Genomic DNA, 21,889 nt, shown 5'->3' with positions numbered 1-21,889 from the left:
TAATAATAAATGAAAAGCTGAACTCTTAAGTCAATAAATGTTCAACCCTTTTGTAATGGCAAGCTTAAATAAGTCACTACAAAGATACAGGCACCCTAACTCAGTTGCCAGAGAGAAAGGAAACTGTTACAGAGTTTAGAGTTTAATGGCTGTGATAGGAGATGAATGAGGATTGCTCAACAACATTGTAGTTACTCCACAATACTAACATAAATGACAGAATGCAAAGAAGGAAGCCTGTACAGGAAACCTGTAATCCAACACAACACACCACGGAGTACCACTCTTTATATTTTCAACCATGGTGGCTGGATCATGTTATGGGTATGCTTGCCATCGGCAAAGACTAGAGTTTTTTTTAGGATGAAAAGAAATGGAATAGAGTTAAGCACAGGCAAAGTCTTAGAGAAAAACTTGGTTTAGTCTGCTTTCCAACAGAAACTGGGAGATGTCGTTTCTTTGTCATCATTAAAGGTGAAGACTGTTATTTTATAAAATCAATTCTCTGTAATTATTATTACATGATTAAACTAATCATGTAAATTGTATTAACTAGGAAGTCAGGGCACCACGGAAAATCTTCAGATAACAAAGTTATAATTTTCAGAATATAACTCTTCAGATATTTTAATATCTGATCAATTAGTCTTCTATTAATGAATTATTCTTTACAGTCTCATCTGAACGTCGTAAATGGTTGGATATCTGCACAAACCCAGCCTGTACTATAAATCATCCATACACCAATTTGCTTAATTATTTATTTACTAACTAACTAAATAATCACAGAAATGCATAAACAAACAAACCGTAGATATTGGTTACTAACAATGATAGGGAAGATTCCCTAGTGGGCTAAACCGATATGACAGCTTGGTGGACAAAGGGAAGGGGGTGTGGACTGAGAGAGCTGGAAAGACTAAATGGCTTCATTACACAGTCTATAATTATATACATTGAAATGCTAATCCTTCGCACATGAATGCTTACTCATTTAGGAATAATTGCAATCAATATATATTTACGCCCATATGTCGTTGTGATCTTCTCTGTTGGAATCATCAGTCTGTCTGTGGAAGAGTCAGTTCATCAGAGAGTCTCTGGTTACTCATGGTGGTAGCTCTATCGGCGGCTCCTGATAATGTCGGTTGTTATGGATACGTCAGGCGTCCATTGTTCTTAGAGTAGATGTTTCGGTGGTTGTCGGTATTCGCATCCCAAGTTTACATAATTTCGAGCTGGAGACTAGTAATTAGTATCTAAGATTTGCTCTTATTCTGTAGGGATTGATAGTCTCAGAGTTTAACCATTTCCAGGCATGTAGCCAATGCTCCACATGGTATGGTTTTCTAATCTTGGTACTCAAACCTGTGCCACCTCAGCTTACACCGAGGTATGCGTGGTCTTCACTTTTCGCAATCAAAGCTCACACTGTGGGTTTGCTTAGTTTGAAAAAGATTTTCTTAGGAGGGGCTTTTATTCGTAACAGTAGAAAAGGCGGTTCCATGATGCCAGATCATGTCTTCGCTCACGGGGGCGTGGCCGCTGACTAGTTAAACTTTACAGGGAATACAATTCTATCAAAATGAAAGGTTAACATCACATGACATTATTTCACAAAGAGTTTCATCTTTACTCATCAAGATTTAGATGCAAACACCATCATTGAGAAATGTACGCATTCAGAGATATAGTTGTGTGTTTCCTGTCCTCTATGAAGTTACCAAATGAAACGCACTCAACATAACTGTCCTTTAAGTGTCCATTGACCCTTCCCACATTCTCACAAGTGGACATATAGTTTCATTTTCACATTTTGGGAATTTAGGAGTTCGGCCAAGTGAAATCCTTTGTTCACTCTGTGGTCTCTCTCTCTGCATGAAAAGGGGAAGAGAGTCTCCACCAGGAATTTACGACCTGAGATAATAGAACCTGGGTGTAGTAGAGAGTGAGAGAGGGGGAAGCCACTATCTACACCCAGAAAGGGCCACGTCATGACAGAGCCAAATTCACCTTTCAACAGGACAATTACCTAAAACACAAGGCCAAAATATACACTGGGGTTGCTTACTAAGACAACATTGAATGTACAGTGCCTTGCGAAAGTATTTGGCCCCCTTGAACTTTGCTACCTTTTGCCACATTTCAGGCTTCAAACATAAAGATATAAAACTTTATTTTTTTGTGAAGAATCAACAACAAGTGGGACACAATCATGAAGTGGAACGACATTTATTGGATATTTCAAACTTTTTTAACAAATCAAAAACTGAAAAATTGGGCGTGCAAAATTATTCAGCCCCTTTACTTTCAGTGCAGCAAACTCTCTCCAGAAGTTCAGTGAGGATCTCTGAATGATCCAATGTTGACCTAAATGACTAATGATGATAAATACAATCCACCTGTGTGTAATCAAGTCTCCGTATAAATGCACCTGCACTGTGATAGTCTCAGAGGTCCTTTAAAAGCGCAGAGAGCATCATGAAGAACAAGGAACACACCAGGCAGGTCCGAGATACTGTTGTGAAGAAGTTTAAAGCCGGATTTGGATACAAAAAGATTTCCCAAGCTTTAAACATCCCAAGGAGCACTGTGCAAGCGATAATATTGAAATGGAAGGAGTATCAGACCACTGCAAATCTACCAAGACCTGGCCATCCCTCTAAACTTTCAGCTCAAACAAGTAGAAGACTGATCAGAGATGCAGCCAAGAGGCCCATGATCACTCTGGATGAACTGCAGAGATCTACAGCTGAGGTGGGAGACTCTGTCCATAAGACAACAATCAGTCGTATATTGCACAAATCTGGCCTTTATGGAAGAGTGGCAAGAAGAAAGCCATTTCTTAAAGATATCCATAAAAAGTGTTGTTTAAAGTTTGCCACAAGCCACCTGTGAGACACACCAAGCATGTGGAAGAAGGTGCTCTGGTCAGATGAAACCAAAATTGAACTTTTTGGCAACAATGCAAAACGTTATGTTTGGCGTAAAAGCAACACAGCTGAACACACCATCCCCACTGTCAAACATGGTGGTGGCAGCATCATGGTTTGGGCCTGCTTTTCTTCAGCAGGGACAGGGAAGATGGTTAAAATTGATGGGAAGATGGATGGAGCCAAATACAGGACCATTCTGGAAGAAAACCTGATGGAGTCTGCAAAAGACCTGAGACTGGGACGGAGATCTGTCTTCCAACAAGACAATGATCCAAAACATAAAGCAAAATCTACAATGGAATGGTTCAAAAATAAACATATCCAGGTGTTAGAATGGCCAAGTCAAAGTCCAGACCTGAATCCAATCGAGAATCTGTGGAAAGAACTGAAAACTGCTGTTCACAAATGCTCTCCATCCAACCTCACTGAGCTCGAGCTGTTTTGCAAGTAGGAATGGGGAAAAAATTCAGTCTCTCGATGTGCAAAACTGATAGAGACATACCCCAAGCGACTTACAGCTGTAATCGCAGCAAAAGGTGGCGCTACAAAGTATTAACTTAAGGGGGCTGAATAATTTTGCACGCACAATTTTTCAGTTTTTGATTTGTTAAAAAAGTTTGAAATATCCAATAAATGTCGTTCCACTTCATGATTGTGTCCCACTTGTTGTTGATTCTTCACAAAAAAATACAGTTTTATATCTTTATGTTTGAAGCCTGAAATGTGGCAAAAGGTCGCAAAGTTCAAGGGGGCCGAATACTTTCGCAAGGCACTGTACCTGAGTGGCCTAGTTACAGTTTTGACTTAAATTGGCTCTATGGCAAGACTTGGAAATGGCTGTCTAGCAATGTTCAACTTGACAGAGCTTGAATATTTTTTTATAATATAGTATAATGGGCAAATATTGTCCCATCCAGGTGTGCTAAGCCCTTAAGAGTGTCAGAGCTGTAATTGCTGCCAAAGCTGATTCTAACATGTATTGACTCAAGGGGTTGAATTCTTATCTAATGAAGATATATTGCGGTTTTATTTTCATAAAAAATCATTTACTTTTTCTTCCACTTTGACATTGAGCATTTTGTGTAGATCATTGACAAAAAAGGACACATTTTAATCCCACTTTGTAACACAACTAAATTTGAAAAAAGTCAAGGAGTGTGAATACTTTCTGAAGGCACTGTGTTTCCTCTTTTCTCTGTGACATCAGCATGTGATAAAGACTTGTCTATAAATAAACTTCAGCTTTGAGAAATGGTGTGGGATAAGAAGCAGGGTGGAGGGTTAGGGGAATGGGGGAAGGGGTTTGGTAATTACAGCACTGTTTGTCTATACAGCTGATCTCCTGATAATGACACACACACACACTAGAGTGGCTGAGTGAATGGCACAAATTGTCTCAGTGCTCCAACCCAAGACTGAAACATTTATGTTTTTTAGGGAGATGCATAATGTGATGAGCTGGAAAATATACTATTATTGAAAGAAACAAACACGCTCCACGCTGTGTGTACTGTCTTTGACACAAATGCGCCCATGTGTCTCTCATGATGATGATTAGTGATTAAATGTATAGTGCTCTTTAACACATGTATGTTATGTAACATATTTTTTGTGTGCTGTGTGTTTTGCAGAATCAGATAGCCATTTTGTTCCTGACCCAGATTCGCTGCGGGATACTCTCCGAGAGTCACTGCCCCCCAAACAGTCCGTTATGCCCCCCAAGTGGCTGATGAGCTCCACCCCCGAGCCCGGCAGCGAACCGAACCCTGCAACCACATACTCTTCCTCCTCCTCTTCTTCCTCTGCAGTTGCAAAGCCTGCCCAAACTGTCTCCTCTGCAGGCGCCAACACCCAATCTTCAGCAATAGTGTCCCTTGCGCCATCCTCCACCCCCCAGGCGACCAAGCAGCCACCCCTCCCCCTGCCCAAGCCCGTCAACAGGGGCGTTAATGCTGCCATGTTGGGTGAGTAGTAGTACTAGTTGTGGTGGTTGTAGTAGTAGGGGCCTGTTTAATCACAGAATGGCAGAATTAGCCAATGAGATGCCCGGGGAGACCAGGTGCCGTTTGCATCGATGCACACACACATTCACTCACGTGCACGTGTGCACATGCACAATCAGTGGAGCTTCCACACGTAACTTTTAGTCACGTGTTATATGCATACATGTCTGCAGAAGACTCGTGGCACATGCATAGGGGTTACTACAAGGGACACGTGCACGTTGCACGCATTCTCACACACACACACACACACACTTTGCCACTCTCATCCTTATAATGATGTTATCCCTGCGGCTCCAGCAGCTGTTCCCCAGCCGATGACTTAATAAGACTGAACTATTTTAGACAGCAGCAGCAGAGCAGATTTTCCCTGGCATTGTACTCTCCCAGGACACCACTGACTCTGGTGGATCTGAGCCTGCTGCTGCTCAGCTCCATGCGAAGACAATATTGTTGTTTTTGTTGTTACCAGGGGCGTTTCTCGTCAGGAGAGTCTGACTTTATTCACTGTTGTTCTCTTTGAGATCTGATACGCCTATTACCTTAGGACTGTTTTAAACACATTAGGTTGGTTGGTTTAGCCTGGAGCTAGTAGGCTTGGAAGTCATTTGCCGTGCACTCGTTTTGTCACCTATTCGCCATCTATAGTCTGTCAAGCTATTTCATATGTACGTTCTAGAATGTGTGTAGACATTTCAGCTGTCATATGTCTTATGTAAACAATTCCGATGTATTAAACCATGTCGGAAATGTTAACAAATGGGGCATAGAATGGGGCTTTTCATGATGTAGTCATGTAGCAGGAAGGAGAAATGGCATTAAGAAGTTGCTTCGCTGATAAACTTTCTGCATTCTAATTTGGTACAATTACAATACGTTCAGTTATTGTCTACAATACATTTTAGCCAGTGCATTTTGTTAGGTAATGTTCAAACCAAGGTGTTCATAAACTACTGGGAAAACTTGTAGATCTAAAATCTCATCCGGCATGGTACTGAATATGCAATCATTGCTTCCCCAGCAGTTGTTGAAACATATCAAACTGTATATGAATGCTAGCTGAGCCTGTAGTGACTGTTTTCAAAGGTATTTCAAAGGTATTCCACTAGTTAGTTAGGAATATTCCTAACAGTTAGCTAGGTACAGAGTGATTACTTCCAATGGCTAGGAGTTTTGATTTCCTCTTCACTTTCCCCACTTGGTGCCCCTCTCACAGCCCAGACAAGCCTCTCAGACACTTAGCGTAACACTCGAATTACACAGACGATCTTGTTCTGGGTGCTGGTAGTGCGTTCAGTGTAAGCATATCCACCTTGGTCGTGTCCATTAGACACCACACGTTTAAAAAAAAAAAACAGGAAGGACTACCTGGACTGTTTTTAAAATGATGTGCTACGGTGTGCCCTAATGAACATTACACTAGTGTATGTGTAGTTAAGGTGACCAGATATTGGAAATGAAAATCTGGGATTTTTTTACACGGGGCTAGTTGTGCAAAAATGTAGAAAAAGCAATGTCATGGAACTATAGTTTACTATCAAATGTCGATATATTCCATTCAAATACCTGTATTAATTATAACACAGAAATTGATTACCGCTCCACAGTTTTCTTAGGCTAGCCATTTTAGAATCACCTGTTTAGTAGCATGGGCCCTCATTTATCAATGTTGTGTACGAACAGAAATGTTCGTAAAACATGCGTGTGGGATTCAACAATTTGTACTTACAGTTGAAGTCGGAAGTTTGCATACACTTAGGTTGGAGTCATTAAAACTTGTGTTTCAAACACTCCAAAAATGTCTTATTAACAAACTATAGTTTTGTGCATGACACAAGTAATTTTTCCAACAATTGTTTACAGACAGATTATTTCACTTATAATTCACTGTATCACAATTCCAGTGGATCAGAAATGTACATACACTAAGTTAACTGTGCCTTTAAACAGCTTGGAAAATTCCAGAAGATTATGTAATGACTTTAGAAGCTTCTGATAGGCCAATTGACATAATTTGAGTCAATTGGAGGTGTACCTATGGATGTATTTCAAGGCCCACCTTCAAACGCAGTGCCTCTTTGTTTGACATCATGGGAAATCAAAATAAATCAGCCAAGACCTTAGGAAAACAAATTGTAGACCTCCACAAGTCTGGTTCATCCTTGGGAGTAATTTCCAAATGCCTGAAGGTACCACGTTCATCTGTACAAACAATAGTACGCAAGTATAAACACCATGGGACCACCCAGCCGTTTACCGCTCAGGAAGGAGACATGTTCTGTCTCCTAGAGATAAACGTACTTTGGTGCGAAAAGTGTAAATCAATCCCAGAACAACAGCAATGGACCTTGTGAAGATGCTGGAGGAAACTAGTACAAAAGTATCTATAGTATCTAAAAATATATATAGCCACAGTAAAATGAGTCCTATATCGACATAACCTGAAAGGCTGCTCAGCAAGGAAGAAGCCACTGCTCCAAAACCGCCATAAAAAGCCAGACTACGGTTTGCAACTGCAAATGGGGACAAAGATGGTACTTTTGGGAGAAATGTCCTCTGGTCTGATGAAACAAAAATAGAACTGTTTGGCCATAATGACCATCGTTATGTTTGGAGTAAAAAGGGGGAGGCTTGCAAGCTGAAGAACACTATCCCAACCGTGAAGCATGGGGGTGGCAGCATCATGTTGTGGGGGTGCTTTGCTGCAGGAGGGACTGGTGCACTTCACAAAATAGATGGCATCATGAGGCAGGAAAACTATGTGGATATATTGAAACAACATCTCAAGACATCAGTCAGGAAGTTAAAGCTTGGTCGCAAATGGGTCTTCCAAATGGACGATGACCCCAAACATACTTCCAAAGTTGTTGCAAAATGGCTTAAGGACAACAAAGTCAAGGTATTGGAGTGACCATCACGAAACCCTGACCTCAATCCCATAGAAAATTTGTGGGCAGAACTGAAAAAGCGTGTGCGAGCAAGGGGGCCTACAAACCTGACTCAGTCACACCAGCTCTGTCAGGAGGAATGGGCCAAAATCCACCCATCTTATTGTGGGAAGCTTGTGGAAGTCTACCCAAAACATTTGACCCAAGTTAAACTATTTAAAGGCAACGCTACCAAATACTAATTGAGTGTATGTAAACTTCTGACCCACTGGGAATGTGATGAAAGAAATAAAAGCTGAAATAAATAATTATCTCTTACTATTATTCTGACAATCTGACATGATATACTTGAGAATGTGCGTAAATTTAAGCACACCTCTGACCATGCGTACACAGCACCTTGTGGTAGAAAAGTCAAACTGCTAATGGAATACCATCTACCAAAATGGTGGAGAAAGGATTGACATACTGGACCAAATCATAAACTATGAAGGAAAAAGATAATACATGAATAGTTCATTAATGTATTTATTTTATAGACACTTCAGCTACTAATAGTTTTCTCAGGGTGCTATCGAATTCATCAACATGAAACCATTTCAGCCTAATTGAATAATAAAGTCAGTTAGAAAGAGAGTTGAATGTAAGGTTGAAGGCAATTCAGTTAAACCAGTTAAATAACATAAAAGGCAACACTGAGGAATTGTGACTTGTCCAAAATAGCAAATCTTGCATTGCTGGAGGAACTGGCACAAGCTGCATTACGCAGGGAGCATGTTTTCAATGAGTGTGCAGTTTTTTTTGTTTGTTGCTGAGAGCGACGCTTGGCTTATAAGTAGATTTCATTTTCCAAGGCATATTTTATTGTATCTCTGCAACCAACTCTCGCCAGTATTAGAAAGGGAGACGAAACGCACCAATGCCATCCCAGTGCGTGCCCAAGTCCTCTCCACCCTGGGATTTTTGGCCACTGGAACATTCCAACGGGATATTGCGGATCGGTCTGGCATTTCACAACCAACCATGAGCCAATTATTGCCTGCAGTCCATCGCGGCATTATTTAATTGACCCCACAATACATACAGTTTCCGTACACTGCTGTGCAACAGGACAGAGTGAAAAGGGATTTCCATGCCATAGCTGGATTTCACAATGTCATTGGAGCAATTGGCTGCACCCACATCGCAATCGAAGCATCATCATTGAGCAAATTTAACTTCATCAACAGAAAAAGTTTCCATTCTGTCAATGTGCAGATCATCTGTGATTCACATTTGGCTTTGTTGAATGTAGTGGCCAAATGGCCAGGTGAGACACATGATTCATTCATTGTGCAGAACAGTTCATTCTGCCTTAACCTCCAGGAAGGAGCTGTTGGGGATGGATGGCTTATTGGTAAGTGACTTATGTTTTATTTGCCATGTTAGACCTCTACTGGGAAACAATATCTGAATGTTGTGTTCATAATTGCAGGAGTCTGGGGTTACCCATTAAAAACATGGCTGATGACTCCCCTCACAAACCCCTCAAACCAACAAGAGGCAAGGTACAACCAAGCCCACGTACACAGAAGAACAGTAGAGCGCACCATAGGCCTGCTGAAAGGCCGTTGGCTGTACTTATCTGGGACAGGAGGCACACTGTAATTTGCCACTGAAATGACTTGCCTTCAAATGCCATTACGCGAATGTAATACAATGTGCAAATTCCTTTTTAGGTTTGCTACATTGTCAAGGATTGCAGTGTGCTCCACAATATTGCAATCAAAATTGGTATTACACTGAATGATCCACCTAGACTCGATCCCATGATCCCACTTGAGCCCATGCCTGACGGAGTGTTTCCCACCACCCATAGATAGCTCTGGCACTGAGGACAAGAGTCAATATCACACAACAGTTTTAGGTATCTGTTCTTCCAAATATTGTAATCAAATCGTCAAGGAAAACACATTTACATTGCACCAGTATTTGTCTCTAAGGCTGTTGCATACATACTCCATCTACTGTTTGAATCTAAGAATTGGTTTATCGATCTCGTTGTTTCAGGACTGCGTCAGTCAAAATATGCAGCGCAGCTGAAGCGCTTGCCAAAGAGGACACCCTTCTTGTGGGCCTGGGGATGGCTGAGGAGTCAGAAAAATCACCGACATCTGTAAAGATTTAATGTTTTGTAATTCTGGTTATATTAATTTTGTTACATTTAGTTTGTTATATTTATTGTCAAGAAAAAATATTTAGATGTGGTCCATGTCTGAATATGGTTGCGAAAATAAAGCTTGACTTACCAGCAGTTGGTGTGTCTGGTATTCATTCAGGGTCTGGGAGAAGATCCTCAGTATCACCATCACAAATGATGCCAGACACTGAGGTCTCTCCAATTATGCTGCCAATGCGCTGGTCCATAGCAGACAGTGAAGAGTCACTCTACCCTTCTTACACTTACAGTGCCTTGCGAAAGTATTCGGCCCCCTTGAACTTTGCAACCTTTTGCCACATTTCAGGCTTCAAACATAAAGATATAAAACTGTATTTTTTTGTGAAGAATCAACAACAAGTGGGACACAATCATGAAGTGGAACGACATTTATTGGATATTTCAAAATTTTTTAACAAATCAAAAACTGAAAAATTGGGCGTGCAAAATGATTCAGCCCCTTTACTTTCAGTGCAGCAAACTCTCTCCAGAAGTTCAGTGAGGATCTCTGAATGATCCAATGTTGACCTAAATGACTAATGATGATAAATACAATCCACCTGTGTGTAATCAAGTCTCCGTATAAATGCACCTGCACTGTGATAGTCTCAGAGGTCCGTTAAAAGCGCAGAGAGCATCATGAAGAACAAGGAACACACCAGGCAGGTCCGAGATACTGTTGTGAAGAAGTTTAAAGCCGGATTTGGATACAAAAAGATTTCCCAAGCTTTAAACATCCCAAGGATCACTGTGCAAGAGATAATATTGAAATGGAAGGAGTATCAGACCACTGCAAATCTACCAAGACCTAGCCGTCCCTCTAAACTTTCAGCTCATACAAGGAGAAGACTGATCAGAGATGCAGCCAAGAGGCCCATGATCACTCTGATGAACTGCAGAGATCTACAGCTGAGGTGGGAGACTCTGTCCATAGGACAACAATCAGTCGTATATTGCACAAATCTGGCCTTTATGGAAGAGTGGCAAGAAGAAAGCCATTTCTTAAAGATATCCATAAAAAGTGTCGTTTAAAGTTTGCCACAAGCCACCTGGGAGACACACCAAACATGTGGAAGAAGGTGCTCTGGTCAGATGAAACCAAAATTGAACTTTTTGGCAACAATGCAAAACGTTATGTTTGGCGTAAAAGCAACACAGCTGAACACACCATCCCCACTGTCAAACATGGTAGTGGCAGCATCATGGTTTGGGCCTGCTTTTCTTCAGCAGGGACAGGGAAGATGTTTAAAATTGATGGGAAGATGGATGGAGCCAAATACAGGACCATTCTGGAAGAATGGACTCCTGATGGAGTCTGCAAAAGACCTGAGACTGGGACGGAGATTTGTCTTCCAACAAGACAATGATCCAAAACATAAAGCAAAATCTACAATGGAATGGTTCAAAAATAAACATATCCAGGTGTTAGAATGGCCAAGTCAAAGTCCAGACCTGAATCCAATCGAGAATCTGTGGAAAGAACTGAAAACTGCTGTTCACAAATGCTCTCCATCCAACCTCACTGAGCTCGAGCTGTTTTGCAAGGAGGAATGGGAAAGAATTTCAGTCTCTCGATGTGCAAAACTGATAGAGACATACCCCAAGCGACTTACAGCTGTAATCGCAGCAAAAGGTGGCGCTACAAAGTATTAACTTAAGGGGGCTGAATAATTTTGCACGCCCAATTTTTCAGTTTTTGATTTGTTAAAAAAGTTTGAAATATCCAATAAATGTCGTTCCACTTCATGATTGTGTCCCACTTGGTGTTGATTCTTCACAAAAAAATACAGTTTTATATCTTTATGTTTGAAGCCTGAAATGTGGCAAAAGGTCGCAAAGTTCAAGGGGGCCGAATACTTTCGCAAGGCACTGTATATCTTCCACTTCGGTGATGAAAAGTTATATTTCTGCAGTTTTCTTTGTGTTCTTTGATTTCTCTATGTTGGCGGACAAAAATGAGTGACATTTCTTGCAGATTTGAAGGGAAGGTTTGTGACCATAAGTGGTTATTTAGGGCGGTTCTTTATGTAAATGAGACTTCACGTGCACTAGCACAGTGTTTTAGAACGTGTCTGATTTATCAAGGCAAAATACTTTCTGGTGTCTGTAAATCAAGCATACGAACAATTGATAAATACCAACTTTTTGGGGATTTGTACGAGATAATTTAGAAGCTTTTCTACGCAACATTGATAAATGAGGGCCCTGGTGGGCATGGTTGTTCATGCGGTGGTGACATGTTTGTATCAATGATCAAACGTTCTCATAAATGGTCAAACAGGTTTGGTACAGGGATAGACAATTTGTTACATGCAAATTTGACTGGATACAGCATTTTATTATTGAAATATCAACCTAAATGTAACTTCACAGTTGCATCTTTCTTTCTGAGGGATAATCGTGGATATTTTCATGGGGCAGCTCTAGCCGGGGACAGGCCACTAAAGTTGGGGACTGTCCCTGTAAATCAGGGACGTCTGGTCACCCTATACACACTGTATACATTCAGCCAGCCTATATGAGAGCTGAAGGCCTGCGTGTCATACCTCTCGTCCCCCGCCAGCCTCCACTCTACAGGGGGGTGTGAACCAGAATGACTCCCAACTGCCCCTCTACTGGTCATGCTGGAAACGCGAGGGCGACTATGACGTCTACCTGTCCCTCCCGGTCTACCTGTGTCGGCGGGACGGCAGAGGCCTGCGGTCAGGTAAAACAAAGGATGCCCACCAATGCCCCTCTTCCTTCTCTGGCATCGCCGCAGCAATGGTGCCCACCCTGTCTCTCTAACGTCTTCCCGAGCCTGCGTTGTGTGTGTGGCAGTATGCCCCTCCCCCTGTTAACGTCAATCTTCTGGTCATCATATTGCATCATCCTGACTTGAAATGCCTCATGCCAAATGCTACCTGGATGCTACTGCTGGACTAACCTATAACGGCCTGGATTGAGTGCTCTCTTATGCTCATGCCACGTTAGGCTGCATGCACGCAACAAGGTTGAATGAGAGTGAGGTGTGAGTGTAAGTGGGTTTAAGTGGGTGTATGTGGGTGTCTGAGCACCATATGTGTACTACCACCTCTGGCATGTGAATGGGGGAGTAACTGAGTGTCTCCCATGATGGCTAGCTGTGGCTGCGCAGCGCAGACCAGGCTGCCCCATAAAGGCTAATCCACACATCTGCTCTGGAGCAAGAAAGGAGAGAAGGGCAGATGAAGGGATTGACTCTGTTTAAAGCAGATGTTATAGTTCAATCCAGTCTACTGCATGCTTTATGTCTGGCACTTTAATTGGTCAGCTGCTGTGATCTATTGTACTCCAATGCAGTATGTGTCCATGGCTTTGTATTTTAATGCTATTTCATGTTAACACATCCGTCAGCAACTGCATCAAGCTTACATATTTAAAGGTTTGCATGCAATTGCAAAATGTCTATTCCAGCTTGGTTGAACAGGGTTTTTTCATAATTCTCAGTTCAGAGATGCTAAGAAGCGATGGATGCATACTGGCCAAATCGATTTGTGTATGGTCTGTGTGTGTTCTAGAGCATGTGTACTTATTCAAACCCTCACTGTAACCTTGATTGCCACATGCACCCGTTTGTAATGTAAGACCCTGTCGGATGCACTCATGTGACCTGGGTTTGTGGATCTATGCATTCATGTGCACTCACCCATGTTACTTGGGCTCGATCTTACATGTAAATGGAGACGTAAACAAGCATGTGCACTCACTTGATCCGCAGTTGAAAGCCCAGATTTAGGTTAATAAAGTAAGTGAACATGTGTTTTTATCAGTGTGTGTGACACCTTCAATATACTGTGTTTCTCAATCCCACAGGCAACCTCACCCAGACCGGTACCAGCCTTGTGCCAACTAAGCCCTCTCCACCGATGCCCCCCAAGAGGACCACCCCTGTCACAAAGCGCAACCCAGAGGACCCCTCTGCATCCACCCAGTCGGTCCCCACCCCCTCCCCCTCACTGCTTTCTCCTGGGGACCATCATAACCACTCAGTCGGCTTCCAGATGCCTCCCCCGTCCCCGCCCTTACCCAACTACATCCCCCCTTCTCCCCCCCGCCAGCATCTGCACACGCACTACCTCCACCACCAGCACTCCTACCAACATCCCATCCCCCAGCCCTTGCTCTTTGACACCCCCAGCCCCACCAGTGAGCCCCCCCAGCGTCCAGCCCCCGTCCCCCTGCACATCATGATCCAGAGGGCCCTGTCCAGCCCCGGCCAGGCCCAGCCACATCCCGACGGCTCCCAGCGTTCAGCCCACGCCCTGCTCTTTGAGACGCCGCCCGAGTACCAGGGGGACCGCGGCCGGCCCCTAGCCGTCAGCATCCAGCCTCTGAAACTGTGAGTCCAGTGGATATTTCATCAATGTTCTAGACTTGAGTAAAACACACACCTCAAACATTAGGTGTAAATTTGGCAAGATCTTGTCTAGGACTTATGAATGAATCTAGCCACACAATCTTTCTGTGATACCAATTATTTATTATCAGCTCCGTCAATAATATGTGACTGGCGGCTTTTCCTATTTCTGTTGAAAACTCATCTGATCTCCATTTCTCTCTCTCTCTCCCTCCTCTCTCTATCAGGGCTGAGGATGACTACTCTGAGGAGGAGGATGATGATGATGAAGAGGAGGAGTACGATGGGGAGCTTCCCCAGCCAGAGCTGGAGCCACGGAGCAGGAGGTGCATGGTGGGAGAGCCCAGCATCAACGTCATCCCCGAGGGGCCCAACAGCAGTGAGGAGGAGGAGGACGAGGAGGAGGAAAAAGAAGAGCAGGACCTGCAAAGGGAAGACAGCGACTCGGACGGGCCAGTGCTATATAAAGATGAAAATTCAGACGAGGATGAGGAAGATGAGCCTCCACCCAGTATGTATCTCTGTCCCACTTGAATTTGGTTACGGATAAACATTTATACTCAGATACAGCAGCGTCTTTAAAATACTGTAAAAATAAGTATGCCACCTAGCAGACTCGTGGCATATTAGAAGTTACCTACAGTAGCGTGAGCGCATACTTTTTTGTATGTGACTATAATACCTGCGGAAATGTATCCCCGATTTGGCATTGTTAGCACTGCACTCTTACCAGTTGAGCCACACAGGATATCCATATACAGTACCAGTCAAAAGTTTGGACACACCTACAGTGGTTGCTCCACTAAAAGTTTTGCGATTATTAAAAGTTTTGCGATTAGAGGTAATTTGTTTTTTAGTACGGTACCCTGCGTCACTACTTCATTGCTCCAGACCAGCGCAAGGGGGAGTTAGAGCACTGATTATGCTTTTGGGTCCTACTGTGTCTCTAACTGACAATGAATGGGTGACATAAACCTAAATAGAAAACTATAATTGTGCACGACTTCAATATTACTTACTAAAAGTGTTGTTACACTAAGGTTTTTATTATTTTATTTTGTTAGGATTATTTTGCTTTTACTGTAGTGCTGTAGCCCACTCCCGACCGGTCACGTTGTACAGCGCCTAAGTGGCGCAACGGTCTAAGACACTGCATAACAGTGCATGCTGTGCTTCTACAGATGCTGATTCAATACCCGTGCTGGCCTCGAGTGGGAGACCCATGAGATAGATGACTGTAGGTTTTTGGTTTCTCTCCCTCTAAAAACAGAAATAAATCATTCTAAATCATTCTAATTCTAAATAACAAACTGGCTTTATTTACAAATTAGTAACAATGTCTCTACCCATGAGATCGTCAAGGCAAAGAGTGGCTTCTTTGAAGAATCTCAAACATAAAATATATTTTGTTTTGTTTAACACTTTCTTTTTGGTTACTACATGGTTCCATATGTGTTATTTTTTTTTTTTTTAGTTTTGATGTCTTTACTATTATTCTACAATGTAGAAAATAGTACAACATAAATAAAAAACCTTGGATGAGTTGGTGTGTTCAAACTTTGGTCTTGTATTGTATATCTTTCTATACCTGACTACATCTCTCTGTGGTTCTTGTTCAGGTGCTTTGGCCAGCAGGGTCAGAAGGAAAGACACGTTAGCTTTGAAACTGAGTAACCGACACGCCCCAGAGAAACATGCTCGAGAGGACAAGTCCAGCAGTCACACCGAACGACGCACTCCGGGACACACACCAGGTCACACACACCAAGGGTCAACAGGGCTGACATGGCAGAGCAGGGAGCAATGGGAGGCCATACGCACACAAATAGGCTCTGCACTCACAAGGTAATAGATAAAGCCACACAGTCTCGCTATCATTTTCTTCTCGCTCTTTCCTCTTCTCTCCACACATACACACACCAAATCTAACACAAGGTTGATGTGAACTTCTATCCTCTAGGCGTCTCAGCCAGAGACCCAGTGCAGAGGAGCTGGAGCAGAGAAACATCCTTCAACGTAAGTCTTTCCTACTCCCCATCACAATTTTTCTGACAGGTGAAAGCTTTGTGGTGGAGGCATGGAGCGCTTGCCTTCACCCGTCCGATCATGTCTAATCAGAGAACTAAAAGGAAGGGAGGAAGGAATAATGCACTTTTCTGGAATTAGAATGGGGCCTAGGTTTTCACCTAATCACAGCTCAATCCCCACTGGTATTTCTCTTTTGGTAAGGATTCTTGTTATTTATATAAACGAGGCCACATTCCAAGAGCATGAGGCCACTTCTTATCAACGTGGATTAGATGTATTTTATTTTATCTCAGTCGGTGTATTTGTACCTAGTACCTTTATTAAATCCCATTGGAAAATCCTATTTTTGTGAAATAGACAGCAATTGCACAATTTGGTTAATGTCTGTACAGGGTTCTAAACATTAGTTTGACTCTCTCTCTCTCCTTTTCAGCCAAGAACCAGGTAGACAGGCAGGCGGAGGTCCGAGAGATCAAACGTAGACTCACCAGGAAGGTAAGACCAGTGACACACACACGCACTACTGTTACCTGTAATAATATATTTCTCTCATTTAACAGAACATTTACGCACAGAGGATTAACGAGTGAATTGTTATAAAACAAGCTGAGAGAAGGTAGTCTTCTTCAAGGGAGACTGGCAATGATGCCCTTTATCTACTTCCCCAGATTCAGATGAACATGTGGATACCATTTTGGCTTTCAAAACTACTTCTAACTTCCTTCATACAGAACACAAATTCATCTGACTCTGGGGAAGTAGATAAAGGGCGTCATCCCTTTAAACTCTTCATTTAACTCCTCCTCTAGCTGAGTGAGAGGCCCACGGTTGCTGAACTACAGGCCAGAAAGATCCTGCGCTTCCACGAGTATGTGGAGGTCACCACAGCCAATGATTACGATCGGCGAGCAGACAAGCCCTGGACCAAGCTAACACCCGCCGACAAGGTACAATCAGCTGTCAGTCATAGCTCCCTAAAGCCCACGGCTTGAAATGCACTTACTTATTGACACCAGTATATCTTATTGCCCAGTAATGGAAGTATATATTTCTGTATTTACTTTAGCAGTTAGACGCTGTCTTATGCAAGTCTTAATTGTATTAACTTTTCCACCTTCGTCCAGGCTGCCATTCGGAAGGAGCTCAATGACTTTAAGAGCTCTGAAATGGAGGTTCATGAAGACAGTAGGATCTATACAAGGTACTTCCTCAGCCTATGGACAACATGAAGTTATTTACACAATTACATAATATAGATCTTGCATTAACATACCAAGACATTTGTTTCGATCCCTTTAATTGGCTGCTCTTACAGCCTTGGAAAATACATTTTTGATATGTTGAGTTGTCGTGATTGATCAAATTATCATTGATGTCCTTTTCTTTAGGTTCCACCGGCCTTAGCATCCACCCCATACTGGAAAACACTTACTTAACCAGTGGCCGGCAGAGTCTCTGGAGAGGAGTTGCGGGGTCTCGGTGTTCCTAAACAGACTTCCCTTTTATGTTGCTGAATGTACTGTACAGATCATCAAGGAAGGCCCTGGAATTGACTGAACGGAAAACAGGGGGACTGAGGACCAGATGCAGTATTTCTATCAGACAATAGGGGGTACCAAGTGCCAACAAAGTGAAGAGGTGGCAGAGGGGCTTGACCGAGAGGGCTGACTGGGAGCCACTCTGCCGATGTGTGTTATCCTTCAGGGTTCCACTGACAACGACCTTTTGCCACCTATTTCGATGTTGCCTTTTTTCTGATTTTACTCTGTATGGCACAGTTAACCCATGTTGCAGAGATGTAAATGTAATAACATTACAGTAAAAATAGTCCTAATAATGACAGCTACAATAATAAACACATTAATAATAAATGTTAGAGACGAAGCTGCAGAAAGAGAATGAGGAGGAAGACGACTGTGGGATTTGCCATTCTCCTAACTGGAAAAGCTCTGGGATTTTTGTGCACTTCTGTATAGATTTCTGTGATTTCTTAGACTGAAACTTGAGAGTTCTAATAATGACAACTGTAATGCATAATATTTTGATCACATCAGAAATTACTGCTTTTATTTGAACCTGTGTGCATTTTTACATTTTAATCATTTAGCAGACACTCATCTAGAGTGACTTACAGGAGCAATTAGGGTTAAGTGCCTTGCTCAAGGGCACAGCGGCAGATTTGTCACCTAGTCCGCTTGGGGATTCGATCAGCGAACTTTCGGTTACTGGCCCAACGTTCTTAACAGCTAGCCTGCCTTGCCTGTAGTTATATTTGGCTGTGACATGGGGTGAGCATTTGAGCTTTAACTAGTCATAGGAAAGAACACAATGAGGAGGTAGTTGGTGTGCTATTCTTTTTAAAATTTGTTTCGTCATTTTTTGCCAGACTCTGATCCCCATGCTGACGGTAGAATGCTGTTTTCATATCACAGATTTCTTAATTTCGCTGCATGAGCCAACACACAGTGCAATTATTGAATCAACACTTTTTTTTTATTTACGCTTTTTTATTTGTGTTTTTTTGTACTTCTCTACATAGGTCAAACCATGCAATGCTGCAAATAATAGCTGTTTTAAAATGCTAAGATTATGATGATGGCATCTTAAATAAAACAAACGTTTAAATGTTACATTCTGTAAAGATTTGTATCAGTGCGGTTGGCATAGATCAGGATTTAATGAAAAAAAACTTTTTTATCTGGAGAAATGTTACACGCGTTGTATTCTGGCCAGTAGATTACAGAGTCCTTTAATGTACAGATGCATTTAGGTTACTGTATATATTGTTCTTCCTTATTATTTGAAAATAAATGTTAACTATAATAGTATTATAGGTTGCTATTTTTCTAAGCACAAAATATTACTGTATGATTAAACACTACAACAATGGGAATCTTTAAGTGTTCAGTTTAACTTAGTTTTTTTACGAAATGTGGAATTTTAGTGACTGCCTGTAAATAGTCACCTATAATTAAAAACCTTAAATCACTCTGAGTCTTTCACTCTTTGAGTCCCACTTCCCATCTTCAATTGTGAAGATCCAGCTAAATCCTGTAATTCCAAATGAATGGGACAATATCTCTCATTCATCTGGGATTCAGGCATATAGCTGAATCACAAGAACCGACAAGTGGATCTAGACTAGTTAATATTTAAAAATAATAATAATAATTTCTGGGTAACTAGTACCTTACTGTAGTAGATTTCCATTAAAATTGTTTTAAAAAATACATTTTTAGCAAAACAATATTTCTCAAGCAAGAACAACTTTGCTAGGACTAATCACGTTTCCATCCAGTTTTTATGCGAGTAAGTCATACCGTATAAAAAAAATTACAACATGTGTGATGGAAACAGGAAGTTTTGGAACTATTTTATAAATGCTGCCATAATTCGCAGCAGGTCAGCTTGGTGGAAACACCTCTGTTGGGAAAATGTGCATATTTTCGTTATGCGTATTTTAGAATATTTGCATGAAAATGTTTCTCCAATTTAATGCAAATCTAGCAATTATCTGGGTAGGGAGGGGAAAACTAGCTCTTATTGGCAGGTTTGCATGAGGTTTGGAACTCTCTTTGTTATTGGTCTATTAACCAATTTACTGCATGGTGATGTCACCATCGAAAGCTGAAACTCCCACTCATGCAAACCTGCTGATTAGAAGGTCCTGTGTAGATAGCAAATATCAGGAAATGACGCTGAACGTATTTTTTCACTCTAGTGCTTGTTTCATCAGCTGATAAAATGTTGACTAGCTGGGCCTTTAAACGCCCACAACAGTAAAAATCCACTTTTTCGAGATGAACGACGATAGCCAGAGTTTACCCATTTACCCAATTAGTATTTGGTAGCATTGACTTAATTGTTTAACTTGCGTCAAAAATTTTGAGTAGCCTTCCTCAAGCTTTCCACAATAAGTTGGGTGAATTTTGGCCCATTCCTCCTGACAGAGCTGGTGTAACTGAGTCAGGTTTGTAGGCCTCCTTGCTCGCATATGCTCTTTCAGTTCTGCCCACAAATTGTCTATAGGATTGAGGTCAGGGCTTTGTTATGGCCACTCCAATACCTTGACTTTGTTGTCCTTAAGCCATTTTTCCACAACTTTGGAAGTAGGCTTTGGGCCATTGTTCATTTGGATGACACATTTGCGACCAAGCTTTAACTTCCTGACTGATGTTTTCAGATGTTGCTTCAATATATCCACATAGTTTTCCTGCCTCATGATTCCATCTATTTTGTGAAGTGCACCAGTTCCTCCTGCAGTAAAGCACCCCCACAACATGTTGCCATCCCTGTGCTTCACGGTTGGGATGGTGTTCTTCGGCTTGCAAGCATCCCCCTTTTTCCTCCAAACATAATGGTCATTATGGCCAAACAGTTCTATTTTTGTTTCATCAGACCAGAGGACATTTCTCCCAAAAGTATGATCTTTGTCCCCATGTGCAGTTGCAAACTGTAGTCTGGATTTTTTATGGTGGTTTTGGAGCAGTGGCTTCTTCCTTACTGAGCAGCCTTTCAGGTTATGTCGATATAGAACTTGTTTTACTATAGCGGTATGACGGCTGCGTGGTCCCATGGTGTTTATACTTGCGTACTATTGTTTGTACAGATGAACGTGGTACCTTCAGGCATTTGGAAATTGCTCCCAAGGATGAACTAGACTTGTGGAGGTCTACAATTTTTTTCCTGAGGTCTTGACTGATTTCTTTTGATTTCCCATGATGTCAAGCAAAGAGGCACTGAGTTTGAAGGTAGGCTTTGAAATACATCCACAGGTACACCTCCAATTGACTCAAATGATGTCAATTAGCCTATCAGAAGCTTCTAAAGCCATGACATCATTTTCTGGAATTTTCCAAGCTGTTTAACGGCACAGTCAACTTAGTGTATGTAAACTTCTGACCCACTAGAATTGTGATACAGTGAAATAATCTTTCTGTAAACAATTGTTGAAAAATTACTTGTGTAATGCACAAAGTAGATGTCCTAACCGACTTGCCAAAACTATAGTTTGTTAACAAAAAATGTGTGGAGTGGTTGAAAAACAGGGTTCTAATGACTCCAACCTAAGTGCATGTTAACTTCCGACTTCAACTGTATGTATACACATGAGTGTATGTGTATTTTTATTATATGTATTATACAGGGCACATTTGGAAAAGAGACCTACTGTAGGTCTCAATAAGTCTTCCCTGTCAAAATCGAGGTTAAATAAAATAACAAATAAAACCACGGCCAGTAGAGAGGAACGGAAGAAGGAAAGGAAGCTAGGAATGGTGGAAAGGGTTAGAGGAAAGAAGGAAAGGAATCTAGGAAAGAAAAAGGAGTTCACATGTTTGTTGTAGGGATTAACCATGGCCAGTAGATGGCAATAGTATTGGTTTCAGTGACAAGCTAGTTTTAGTCACCGGCTGCTGCAGCTGGATAATATTGCCAGTGCATCCCCTAAGCTGTTGTCA

General features: G+C 41.8%; 1 protein-coding gene across 6 annotated transcripts in view; it reads left to right on the top strand.

The window, feature by feature from the left end:
• Positions 1-19,419, top strand: part of LOC110490292 (phosphatase and actin regulator 4B) — a 61,392-nt gene extending 41,973 nt beyond the window's left edge. For 5 of the 6 annotated variants that reach the window (XM_036949331.1, XM_036949341.1, XM_036949306.1 and 2 more), the window contains 10 exons: positions 4,568-4,900; positions 12,588-12,731; positions 13,859-14,384; positions 14,630-14,913; positions 16,022-16,247; positions 16,363-16,418; positions 16,864-16,925; positions 17,240-17,377; positions 17,555-17,631; positions 17,819-19,419. In XM_036949331.1, coding sequence (XP_036805226.1) covers positions 4,568-4,900; positions 12,588-12,731; positions 13,859-14,384; positions 14,630-14,913; positions 16,022-16,247; positions 16,363-16,418; positions 16,864-16,925; positions 17,240-17,377; positions 17,555-17,631; positions 17,819-17,834 — 1,862 coding nt within the window. In that variant the 3' untranslated portion in view covers positions 17,835-19,419. The remainder of the gene's footprint in view (positions 1-4,567; positions 4,901-12,587; positions 12,732-13,858; positions 14,385-14,629; positions 14,914-16,021; positions 16,248-16,362; positions 16,419-16,863; positions 16,926-17,239; positions 17,378-17,554; positions 17,632-17,818) is intronic. The other variant, XM_036949350.1, reaches the window with a different exon arrangement.
• Positions 19,420-21,889: the final 2,470 nt, after the last annotated feature.

The sequence above is a fragment of the Oncorhynchus mykiss genome, chromosome 2 (assembly GCF_013265735.2).
Source record: "Oncorhynchus mykiss isolate Arlee chromosome 2, USDA_OmykA_1.1, whole genome shotgun sequence".
Classification (NCBI taxonomy): domain Eukaryota; kingdom Metazoa; phylum Chordata; class Actinopteri; order Salmoniformes; family Salmonidae; genus Oncorhynchus; species Oncorhynchus mykiss.
Note: the sequence above shows the minus strand (reverse complement) of the source record. Positions and strands in the feature narration are given on the sequence as shown.